Raw genomic sequence first — 13,332 nt, 5'->3', positions numbered from 1 at the left:
CTAACCCTAACTTCCGGTTGTAGCACGTGTAAGTCTTTTTTTTTTTAAGGCAAAGAATCCACATTTTTTTTTGAAAAAATAACCTTTAGAACGGTTCCACCACAAAATCGCGGAGGACAAAATCGTGCTCGACGAAAGCGCGCATTTGACGTCATCACAGCGCGACGAAAACATCGCGCTGTGATCGAAAAATGTAAAAATAAAGCTAAAACCTTCCCCTAACCCCCCCAAACCTAACCCTAAACCTAACCCTAACCCTAACCCTTAACCTAACCCTAAATCTAACCCTAAACCTAACCGTTAACGTAACGAAAAACCTAACACTAACCCTTAACCTAACGCTAAACCTAACGCTAATGCTCTAAACCTGACCCTAACCCTTAACCTAGCCCTAACCCTAACCCTTAACCTAACCCTTACCTTTATGTGAATCGGCTTGCTTTAATTTTAATTTTATTTCAATTTTTAATTTTTTTCGTCGCGCTGTGATGATGTCACATGCGCGCTTTCGTCGAGCGCGATTTTGTCCTCCGCGCTTTTGACGGGTCACGCTTTAGAACAGTGGTTTGAAATAGCAAGTAATTCAGGGGAAATTGTCTAATTCCTTTCCTGAACCACACTGAAATTTATTTATTTATTTATTAGACTTATATACTGCTTCATAGGGCTTTCAGCCCTCTCTAAGCATTTTACAATTATTATTTTTTTAGCAACTTGAGTCAGCAATTTGCCCCCACAGTCCGGGTCCTCATTTCACCCACCTCGGAAGGATGGAAGGTTGAGTCGACCTTGAGCCGGTGAGATTTGAACCGCTGAACTGCAGATCACAGTCAGCTGAAGTGGCCTGCAGTACTGCACCCTAACCACTGCGCCACCTCGGCTCCTTAAATCAATTTATCTTGTTATATAAAGCAAAACAGGTATTCTGTATTTTTCAGTTTAACACCTTGCTTGATCCCCTATTGCGCCATCCTCTACATGCCTTTGAAAGTCTTTCACATAAATGGTATGGAGTTTGTCCTTTTATATGAGTCTCCATAAACGTTCTTTCCAAAAAAAACATTACATTTCATGAAGTTTATTTTGTATGTTAGCAGAGACAAATGGGATAAGGAAATCAAAAGCACCTAGTGACTATACTACTGACTGATTTCAGATTCCCAATTCTCTCTCATGTAGAGGGAACGAAGTAGAAACAAACATTATTCTTGCTGTCAAGAATAATGAGGAGTTTTGGAAAAATAAGAACTAATGTTTCATCCGAAGAGACTTTTTGTTCTAACCATTTCTGACTTGTACCTCTACGATGTGGCGAGAGGTTTGCAAGCTTCACACAAAACAAGGACATAATGGGTATGTCATGGGGATTAATTTTTAAAAGAAATACTGCAGAAATCCCAGGGGTCTTAACCAAAACTCAACCGGATCCCATTTCTGGAGTGAGAATGGTTGCCGATCCATGTTTGCAAGGATCTGTTTGTTTCCCAGGTGGGTAAGTTCGAAGGAGAGCATTTCAGTCTGAATATTTATTCCATCAGGTTTAGAAAAACAGAATTTTTTTTCCCCTCCTGATAGAGTCCTGTGTAATTCTTACCTTGGAACTGAGCGTTAAACCCTTTCCGTCGGTGATTACTGTCAGAAGTGAAATGGAGCCGTAACCAGTTTTTACTGCTGATAACAGGTGAAGGCAGATTCATGCCAGTCAACCTAAAAAATAAAATATGTGTTCACTTGAAAACAGTAAAGCAACTACCAATTTTGTCTGATTATTTTGATAAAACACAGTTTAGAGACTAAGGCATATTCAGCATGAATAGAGATAGCATTCAGTACTATATTCTCGACATCTATGCATTATTCTCGACAATTCTGACCCTGTTTATTGTATTTTTAATTCTATATTTACGTGATAAAGAAAGCATCTCATTTATATAGGTGCATTATGAAAAAAAATGTACCCACACTCAGCCAAATTTTGAATTTTCTAGTTTTGAAAACGAGGCTTCAATCCACAAACAATCTAACTTTGCATGTATTGTTGGAATAATTTCACATTGTATTAAATCAGGTCAATAAATGAACTAAATATATATATTGACAATCTGCTATACAAAATGTAACTTTATGAACAAAATGTTTATTTGGGCAATATCTTATTGAGCAAATCAAACATAAAAATCAAGAGTAAGAAATTTGGAATACCCCAAAATTGTCTGTTCATGTTGTTAAACCTCCAATATGAGATTAATAAAACTGGTAATACATCTTGAAGAGGTATATCTTACAGATATCAATACAAAATGTGGCCCACAATTTCTAGCTATATTGACTTAATTTATTAAAGTGAAAGCTACTTTGCATTCAGTAAAAAAGCTATAGAGGTAAATCTGTCTAGCAATCCTGAGAAAAATTAAAGCCATATTTTGATGAAAACATTTTATTTTAGCCTTAAGATATCAGCACTTTTAGATTGGATCCAAATAACTGTCTCTAAGGAATTACTCAGTGGTGGGTTTCAATTTTTTTAGAACCTCTTCTGTAGGTGTGGCCTGCTTTGTGGGAGTGGCTTGCCAGCCATGTGACCGGGTGAGAGTAGCTTGCCAGCAATGTGACCGAGTGGGAGTGGCTTGGCAGTCATGTGACTGGGTGGGCATGGCCAACTTGTAAAATGTGGTGAAACTCACTTAACAACGCTCTTGCTTAGCAACCAAAATGTTGGCTCAGAAACTCTGGCATTTGACGCACACAAGTCTTAAAGCTGTCAAGTTACAAGATCCTTGCACCCCTAACCCTTTAGGATAATACCCCAGGGGTGTTCAAAGTTGACAGCTTTAAGACTTGTGGACTTTAACTCCCAGAATTCCTCCTCCAGTCATGTTGGCTCAGGAACTCTGGCATTGAAGTGTGCAAGTCTTAAAGCTGTCAAGTTACAAGACCCTTGCACCCCTAACCCTTTAGAAACCCCCCCCCCCGGGGTTTTCAAACTTGACAGCTTTAAGACTTGTGGTCTTCAACTCCCAGAATTCTTCCTCCAATCACGTTGGCTCAGAAACTCTGGCATTGAAGCATGCAAGTCTTAAAGCTGTCAAGTTACAAGACCCTTGCACCCCTAACCCTTTAGAAAAAAAGCCCAGGGGTGTTCAAACTTGACAGCTTTAAGACTTTAAGGTTTAGATAGGACTCTTAGAGGCGGGTGGGGTGATTGGTGAGCTAGCCAATCAGTGGGCGGTGGGCGGGGCAAGCGTGGTGCGGACGGGCGGGGGGAGGGAGCTGGAACCTGTACTAAACGGCATGGTAGATTTGTGAAAACTCTTCTATAGAAAAGGTTAGAACTGGCAGGAACCCACCCTTGAATAACTCCATCAAAAGAATCACAGTTGACCACTTGCCTATAAACATATTCAGCAAGAAAAAAAATATTGAAAATAACCAAATGTGATAATATATTAAACCAGACAAGACAACCATTTAGAGACACAAAAATGCTAAGTCTTTGCTATCATCTATTAGTTGTCTTATTAAAGTCCAGAGTTCATTTATTTACTGGCTTTTTTTTTCATGAAGCAAAGGTTAAAATCATAATGTGTATGAATATATAGAACAATATAAAAACAAGAACGAAATAGAACAATATAAAACATAATTTTGCTATGGAAATTTTGACTTTGTGTATATCTTTTAAAGCCTGAAAACTAGCAGCAGCTTATTTTGCTTTACATAAATCTAAAAGGAAATGAATCATATAGCCTTCAAGATATACTTTTATGTATAATATTTTTTTAAAAGTGAAGCATTATTTTTTTAAATGCAACCTTTATTGCAATAAAGGAATCCTAATTAAAGAATGTGATCCCCATATAATATTAATTCCTAGTGCTACTGTATGTGACAGTTATCCTTGACTGGCTCCTAAATATTTACATTCAACAATTTTGTATATAATTTTATTTACAAGGGACAAGAGAGTGAGTTGTCAAAGACTGTTTTGTATTGTGGTAGCTTGCTTTGTGTGTGTGTGTGTAAACAAAGCCATTAGGACTTTTAAGCCATAATTTACAGTTTAGCGTTATGTGTGAACAAAATCCCTGTGATTGTTCAATAACCAATGGTTAAAACACTGAAATCTCAGCTTCAAACCCTAGAAGATAAAAGAATTTCTGGAGACATTCTTATTTTAGCATACATTATCATTACATCAAAATAGGGCTTTCGTAAATGAGGAGATATTTCTTTTATATTTAACACTCTTTCCTTCAAGACCTCTTATTTGCATCCTGAGGCTCGTAAGACAAAAGGAAAATTAGAGTTTGCTTTATGAATATTTTTCTTCCAGCAATAATCAAATAGTTAATAGAAAGACCACAGATAGAATAAAACAGTCAGAGGAGGAGAATGCAGCAAAATCATTGAAAGGTGATTGGTCATTTTGGAGGATGTATTCTAATTTTCCTTGAAATAGGAAATGACTTTGATGGATTTTGGATTTTGATGGACTCTTTGGCTAGTATTAAACAGACCAGAACCTTATATAGATTCCCCACCTCCTTCACCACCAGCTATATGACAAGACAAATAACTTCACAAATATAAAGAATACCAATGGTGCACAATAGTGGTAATGCAATAAACAGCACACCTGTGAGTTCTTCATTCCCACATATGATCTCTTGATACAATACTATGTTTCTTGCCCAAAATGGTTGCTAGTTGAGAGTAAAGAACCCTTCAGGGAAGTTGTTGTGTAAATCAATCCTTCCTTCCTTCCTTCCTTCCTTCCTTCCTTCCTTCCTTCCTTCCTTCCTTCCTTCCTTCCTTTTTTTTTTTTACCTGGAGGACTTTTGCTTATATATACTAGGCATTGTAGTTAATATAATGAAGTCATGACCTCCTTTGGCATCTGTAGGTGCACTGAACTCAATTCACAAATACATAAATCCTGACAGGAATAATAACATAAATCATATCCATAGGCTGTTTGTGTGGAAAAGCCAAATACAAAAAGGGTATTTTGCAAACATCCCATGCAGATAAACCAACTCGGCATTGTCATATTTCAATTTGTTGTTTTGAGTGCATAGTAGAGGGCAGGTTTAGGCCTTTTGGCTTCAGGAATCCAAAGATATTTAAAATGTATAAATATTCATTTTAAAGGATATTTTCTTCTCTGCTAAGGAAACTAATACTTCCTTAGTTGAATTACTTTTCATCCCAAAAGAGGATTATCTGCTACTGTTTTCATTGTTGCAATCAGAATTTTGAGGTCTCATGGACACAATAATATGTAACAATACATTCATGCATAATACTAAAATGTGTGTTGTTACGTATTATTATGTCCATAAGACCTCAAAATTCTGATTGCAAAAATGAAAACAGTAGCAGATAAATCTTTTTGGGATGAAAACACTAAAACGTGTCTTTTATTTTAGGGACCTTGGAATTACAGTCATTCCTTCGACCATAAACTGGATTCAGACAGGTCATGATATCTACAGGTTTTTCTTTGACTTACAAAATTTCGGTTGCTAAGCAACACAGCTGCTATGAGTTTTGCCCCATTTTATGACCTTTCCTGCCAAAGTTATTAAGTGAATCATTGCAGTTGTTAAGTTAGTGACATGGTCGTTAAGTGAGTCTGGCTTCCCCATTGACTTTGCTTTTCAGAAAGTTGTAAAAGATGATCCATGATCTCGGAAAATTGCAACTGTCACAAATATCAGCCAAGCAGCTGAATTTTGACCATGTGATCAGTTGTAAGTGTGAAAAATGGTCCTTTCTTTGCTGTTGAACTTTGAGTGGCCATTAAACAAATGGTTGTAAATTGAGGACTACCTGTACAATCTGTTATTCAACGGTATTAAATTTTGTTGGTTTGGGCTCATGCTAAGCTCCAATCATGATTTGCTAATCACAACAGTTGAGTTCCTACAATAATGGTAAAGGTTACCCTTGCACATATGTGCTAGCCATTCCCGACTCTAGGGGGCGATGCTCATCTGCATTTCAAAGCCGAAGAGCCAGCGCTGTCCATTGATGTCTCCGTGGTCATGTTGCAGGCATGACTAAATGCCAAAGGCCCTTCAAACACTGTTACCTTCCCACCAAAGGTGGTTCTTATTTTTCTACTTGCATTTTTACTGTTTTCGAACTGCTAGCTTGCCAGAAGCTGGGACAAGTAACAGGAGCTCACTCCATTGCGCAGCACTAGGGATTCGAACCACCGAACTGCTGACCTTTCTGATCGACAAGCTCAGTGTCTTAGCCACTGAGCTACCATGTTCCTTCAATATACCAAGCCAAAATCAGGCAATGATTTTGTGTTACATGTGAAAGCAGCTATACTCTACTTTTGTGTGAATATGTTTCCCTAAGTGTTGCTGGATTGTATCACTTTTGATTTTGGGGAGAGAAATGGAAAAGAGGGAAATAAAATATATTAACTCTTATTTTTTTAAAAGCTGTTTAATAATTTACTTGTAAATTCCCCCATAAAAATAAGAATATAAGAAAGAACTTTATTCTGGAAAGTTTCTTCCTAACAGGCATCTTAATGAAGAGCCGAGGTGGCACAGTGGTTAAATGCAACACTGCAGGCCACTTCAGCTGACTGTTATCTGCAGTTCAGCGGTTCAAATCTCACTGGCTCAAGGTTGACTCAGCCTTCCATCCTTCCGAGGTGGGTAAAGTGAGGACCCGGATTGTTGTTGGGGGCAATATGCTGACTCCGTAAACCGCTTAGAGAGGGCTGAAAGCCCTATGAAGCGGTATATAAGTCTAACTGCTATTGCTATTGCTATTAATGTTAGATTTTTTTTAATTTGAGAAAATGGAGAGTGAGCATTGAACACTGAGATCGATTAAACATAAAACCAAAGAGGTTCCTACAACCCTGATAGATGAGAGTTTGCATATTCCTGGGTGGATTTGAAAACATTTTTCTTTAGGGAAGCAGCGATAATAGAAGAACCACAACGATCTGGTGGAAGGTTTGCGCAGAAACGTTCATAGATCATTTCCTGACATCTACATCTAGGAGACTATTTGCTTAATCACAAAGATCGATAATGAGAAATGTTTCCTGTGCAGAGCCAAAATTAGTGACAATTTAATTGTTCATTTATGTGTGTGTGTCAAAACTAAGAAGCTACCAAAATCTTTCAGAGCTCAGTGGAGGAAGCAGGAAATCTAATAATTTTCCCATGAGTGCTTGGTTCTTCAAAAGCTTTACCTGACAAAATGCGCGCACGACAAAAGCACACCGATGAAACTGCGGCGCAAAAACCGCAACATCATCAATGCACCCACAACAATGTGCCCACAACAGTGCGCTGACAGAAGCGCAATTTAAGTTAAGGTAAGGGTTAGGTTCAGGGTTAGGTTCAGGATTAGGTTTAGGATTAGGTTTAGGGTTAGGTTTAGAGTGCGCTTCTGTCGGCGCGCTGTTGTTGGTGCGCTTCTGCGCTCATTCGTCGGCACAATTTAGAACTTGTGGTTTTCTTGCCGCGGTTTCGTCGGATGCGTTTTTGTCGAGCCCGCATTTGTCAATGAACCCTTCAAAAGCAGTTAGAACTTTCTGTATCTTACCTGGTGATATCAAAACTATGACCTGTGTGTCACCACGTTAGTTGTGACTTTCCAGCAGAGTCAAATTGGGCATTTTCTGAATGTTTCCCATACCAAGTCCAAAAGGTTTGGCCTCACTGATCTAAGGTTATGTTTGGATGTAGGCAACTTTAGCAACTTTCATATGGAATTGTTGAGTGGTCTAGTTTTAATTCTAAGTGAGTTCTGCCTGCCATGTATGGCAACTTTAAACCCTATAATATATTTAATCTAAAAGAATAAGGTTTTTTTATTACACAGAACTATTTAATTATATGATTAAGTACATAATAAATTAATATCAATAATAGTTCTGTGTAATTAAAAAAAAACCTCCCCTGAATTGATTCTATTATTCTAGATCAGGCGTGTCAAACTCGCGGCCTGTGCGCTGGTTGTGTCATGTGCTGATCCCGCCCCCACCTGGTTTAGCGAAGGAGAAAAATGTCCTGATATGTCACATGATGCCACTGTGATGACACAAATTTGACACCCCTGTTCTAGGTGGTCCTTGAAAGGAGATTGATATCCAGAATACATAACGGTCATGAAATTCACCCCAACCCCTAATTCGAAGTTGGAATTTCCCAATTTTAATTAATACACTAAATATCTGTGTACAGTTGGACATTACAGATCTAAACCTTTGTTGATGTATTTCATCTATTGCCTACTGAAAGTGGAACATTAAGCTTCAGGATGTAACAAATTGATTTTTTTTGTTTTTTTTGTTCCAAGAAAGGATATAAGCTTCAGGCTCTTAAGATGAAAGTACATGTGGGTTTGCATGGTTTTTTTGCTTGTTTATTTGGACAAGAATCTGTGTAATGTCCTATAAAGGTAGAAAGTGCCCATAAATTTAAAACACACTGAAGAACACAGACAGTTAAATCTTCATTTCTCCTGTTAGACAGTAAGTATAACTAAGGAGAAGTGCCTTCAGGCCGATGCTTTTAAAAGACTGCTCAACTTGAATATCTTGATGGGTAAGAATATTTTAGCAAAACACAAAACATCACCGCTATTCCGTTCAGATCTGTTATTTGGATGAAATCCAGAAAGAAAGAACTTAAGGTATCAGACAATATTGGACAGCAGAACAGATATAATGGCAATAGATGTTGTTTTTTTTTCTATCTTGCAGAAAGAGGCAAAATGTCACATGCTTTGGGATGTACACAGTGCAAATTGGGTAAATGTTGAATAGCAACAAGAGCTAGAAATAGGTCAGTGCAGCTAAACATCAATGCAAATCAGTTCCCACCTCTTGCTGAATCAAACAAACAAACAAAAACATTAAAAAAAGGTAAGAAAATATCACCCATTTGTATTCCTATCCTATAGCTTATCAAATCCTGGCTTTCTGAGATCTTACAGTTTATTTAACAATTTAACATTTATCACTCACAATGCATAAAGTTATCATCATCATCATCATTCTTCACTACACTAATACAATAGCAATGAACTTACATCCTTATCCTTTCAATCATTTATAAGAATATATTTATGTTAACAAAGTCATCCTTTTTGGTTTGCTTGTTTCTTTAATTCCCTTTTCATTCTATTTTCATCTTAGCAGACTATCTAAAAAAAAGAGATGGTATATGCATTTTTTTTAAAAAAATCTTGTTATAAATAGTTCTAACTTCTCTGTGAATGAATCCTTTTGTGGTTTGGTTACTTTAGGGGATTTTTTTTAGCTCCTTTTGTTATTGTTGTTGCTTCTTGATCTGACCCGTGGCTTTGGTATCATAGAGTGTTTTGGAGAACATGCAGGCTAACAAAATAATTTGGATATTTTGAGGGCTATAAGTAAATGTTACTTAACTGGATTTTTTCCCCCAATATTTTTCAGCCAGATTTGAAATGAAAAGTAGGGTGTTAAAATACTGGTCTAATCCATAAAGTTCACACAATTTTATATATGAAACTTGCAGTAATAGTGTGGGAGAAAGGTGCAGCATAAAAAGAAACTATTATCAAAGTTATAACTAATTTGCCAATTTGTCACAAAATTTGACATGACGTTATATGTTACACTAGCAACATATGTCACAATTCTGTTAAATCATATCTTCCCAAACATTTTTATATGTACACACACACACACACACACACACACACACAGACAGACAGACATACACACTCCGAAAGATATCACACACTCTGACTTCTCCTATCTTCCTAATTTCAGCTCTTAATCCTCCAGTTATCTATTTTTGGGAGTTTTCCCCCTTTCTCCCCCCCCCTTCATTGGAGTCCCAAAAATGTTTGCCACATGGGCATGGCTTGGGGGTGTGTGTCATGTGACTAAGTGTGCATTAGTGATGTCAAGTTGGCCATACCTGTCCGGTCACATGACAGCCAAGCCATGCCCACAAAATAGGCCACACCCACAGAATAGGTTCTAAAAAAATATTGAAACCCACCACTGGTACAGATACCAATGATCTTCCGTCCCTATGTGGTTAGAGAAGCCTTTGCACATGAAGTTGCCAAGGTACAGCAGAAGGAAGTTCCCAATTTCTTCAGAGCCTCCTTCCATTGGATGTCCTGAGTGAATGTCATCCCTGAAACCTGAATGCATTCCCATTTAGCAATAGCAATAGCAGTTAAGACTTATATACCGCTTCATAGGGCTTTCAGCCCTCTCTAAGCGGTTTACAGAGTCAGCATATCGCCCCCACAGTCTGGGTCCTCATTTCACCCACCTCGGAAGGATGGAAGGCTGAGTCAACCTTGAGCCGGTGAGATTAGAACCGCTGAACTGCAGATAACAGTCAGCTGAAGTGGCCTGCAGTGCTGCACCCTAACCACTGCGCCACCTCGGCTCATTTCAAGTCACACAGTAGGAAAATGGTGCTTTCCTCTCCAAAATCTGCAACTGTTCTGGCCTTATTGAGACAGTCAGCAGATATATTTAAATAAATTCCTATTTTTACTGTTCATTTTTATGCTTTTGCCATTTTCCCCTGGATGGCTAATTTCTAATTAACGTAAAGGTAAAGGTTTCCCTCACACACATGTACTAGTCATTTCCAACTCTAGGGGGCGGTGCTCATGTCTATTTCAAAGCCAAAGAACCAGCGTTGTCTGAACATGTCTCAGTGGTCATGTTATCGGCATGACTAAATTCCGAAGGCACACTAAACGTTGTTACCTTCCCACCAAAGGTGGTTCCTATTTTTTTCTACTTCCACTTTTACGTGCTTTCGAACTGCTAGGTTGGCAGAAGTGGGATAAGTAACGAGAGCTCACTCCGTTACGCAGCACTAGGGATTCGAAATGCCTAACTGCCTATTTTTCTGATTGACAAGCTCAGCATCTTAGCCACTGAGCTACCGTGTCCCTTGTAATTTCTAATTACACCCTATGAAACTTATAGTAACCTTACCTATGTTTTCAGTTACTGCCATTTGCAAGGGGGGGGAAGAAACCTCTTAAAAATTAACTTTACACTAAATATATATATTTATTTTCTTAAGAAAACAAAGCACTACTGAAATAGAGGTGGCACCAAACATTCAAATATTAATCCTTTCAAATGAATTATCGTTATCTTCTTTTAAAGTGATCCTCTTACAAAGACTCCCTCTTAATAGGCAGTTTGTATTATTTTTCAGCATGGCAGGGAAAGTTGAGATACGGACCTCGCAGCTGTGCTTTTCAGAATGAGGTTGCTTTTTCCTCTCTCTTTTTTTTTAAGAAAAATGCCTTTATTATATTTACAATAATGATATCAATGATAACAGCACAGCTGTAAGTCTCTTTGTAGAGTTGCCCCCCAGAATAGGAGGCTTTGTGGAGAGAAGACTAGAAAAGAAGAATACTGATTACAAAGATGAAAATAGCTAATTAAACTACATGTGTGTATTTCGCAAAATCTTTTTATGCCTGACATAAAAATTTAACACCTGCCCGGGCATCTGTTATTTTGAAGTTATATTGTTAGGAAGCTGAGAGTTCTTCTTTTCATGCTAGCTTTATTAGACACGGAGAAACCCAAAGGTATTTGTAATTACTTGCACGGAAAACTTTAAAAGTTTGCAAGATACATTTTTTTTTTTTGCAAATACAGTAGCAATCATCCTGCAGCCCCTACTGATTCTTTTCATCCTGATATCTGCGGGTTGTATGGAAATACCCTGATATTGGTATAATAGCCCAGTCACTGTAAAAGAAAAAAGACGTGGGAATATGACCTAATATATCTATTTCCAGCAATATAAAGAAGAAGAACAATAGGAATTAACAAAAGCACCCTTCCCTGTCTTTGTCATCCTTTGAATGTCTGTTGTGCCCGATTCTGTTCTTTTATTCCTTCCAATGGGTGGTTTTGATGAAAGAAAGATAGGCAGTGGGGATTGTGAATTGATAAGAAGAGCGAGTAAACATTCTCCGTGACCCGTCAAAACCGCGTTCCACAAAAGCGCGGTCGACGAAATCGCGTATGTGACGTCATCACAACGCGACGAAAAAGATCGAAAAATTGAAATAAAAATTACATTACAGCAAACCGATTCACATAAAGGTAAGGGTTAGGTTAAGGGTTAGGGTTAGGGTTAGGTTTAGAGCGTTAGCGTTACGTTTAGCGTTAGGTTAAGGGTTAGCGTTAGGTTTTTCGTTAGGTTAAGGGTTAGCTTTAGGGTTATATTTAGGGTTAGGTTAAGGGTTAGGTTTAGGGTTAGGTTTAGGGTTAGGTTTGGGGGGCTTAGGGTAAGGTTTTCGCTTTATTTTTACATTTTTTGATCTTTTTCGTCGCACTGTGATGACGTCACATACGCGCTTTTGTTGACCACGATTTTGTCGTCCGCGGTTTTGTGGTGGAACCAACATTCTCTATTACCAAATCATTAAATATAACTTGGTATTAATGTTTAAGAACTAGATCTTCCCTAGGGTTGGATTTAAAAACCTGAACTGGCAATAAGAAATCTTAGCTTAAAAAAGGAGAATTTTATAGAATTTTTTCAAAATGATTTAGGATTACTGCAATTACTGTTATGCGTGCAGATGGTGATAAAATGCTCTGATATGACTAATGGTTCGTTAAATATTGCATTACTACCGGGGTGTTAAACTCAAGTTGTCACGTGACGTATCCGGACTTTTTTCTCCTTCGCTAAACCGGGCATGAGCGTTTGCCAGCCCATGACCCATCTAGCCTACAGGTCAGGAGTTTGACAGTCCTAACATGTTTCCCCGAAAATAAGACAAGGTCTTATTTTCTTTTTACCCACAAAATATGGTTTGAGCCTTATTATCAGGGGAGAGCTTACTGTTTTGGGTCTGCCGGGCGGCTGTTCTCTTGCGAGCGGGCTCAGGGGTGAACAGCTGTGTTGTGCTGTCGCAGCAGCGCAACACAGCAGCCATGAAGTGACCACGCTCATGAGCAGCCACCCAGCAACCCCCTTTTCCGGCCGGCGCCATTCACTGAACTAGGGGTATCGCCAAGCCACATGAGATCCTGTTCTCCACCACCCGGCTCCTTCAGCTTGGCTCCTTTGAAATGCCAGTGAATGGTGCTGTGCACAACGGGAGAGGGGGGGTTACATGAGCGACTGTTCTGTTCCCGCTCGTGCACCTCCCAGCCTCACAGAGCCAGAGCACCCACCCTCCCAACACCGCCACCGCCACCATCCCAGCATGGCTTTTTCCAAACTGAGTCTTCCAGCAGTGGCCGCTCTGGGCATACGCTCTATGGTTGTATGCTCAGGGAGTACGCTC

The 13,332-nt window shown here is 38.7% G+C and overlaps 1 protein-coding gene across 1 annotated transcript in view; it reads right to left on the bottom strand.

Moving 5' to 3' along the window:
* The window catches only part of CSMD1 (CUB and Sushi multiple domains 1), a 1,072,234-nt gene that overhangs the window by 334,759 nt on the left and 724,143 nt on the right, over positions 1–13,332 (bottom strand). The window contains exon 6 of the mRNA XM_087718982.1: positions 1,595–1,707. Within this exon, the coding sequence (XP_087575108.1) occupies positions 1,595–1,707 (113 nt within the window). The remainder of the gene's footprint in view (positions 1–1,594; positions 1,708–13,332) is intronic.

Source organism: Thamnophis sirtalis, unplaced genomic scaffold (assembly GCF_051295495.1).
Source record: "Thamnophis sirtalis isolate CommonGarterSnake01/CBP01778 unplaced genomic scaffold, rThaSir2_p1.2 scaffold_6, whole genome shotgun sequence".
Taxonomy (NCBI): domain Eukaryota; kingdom Metazoa; phylum Chordata; class Lepidosauria; order Squamata; family Natricidae; genus Thamnophis; species Thamnophis sirtalis.
Note: the sequence above shows the minus strand (reverse complement) of the source record. Positions and strands in the feature narration are given on the sequence as shown.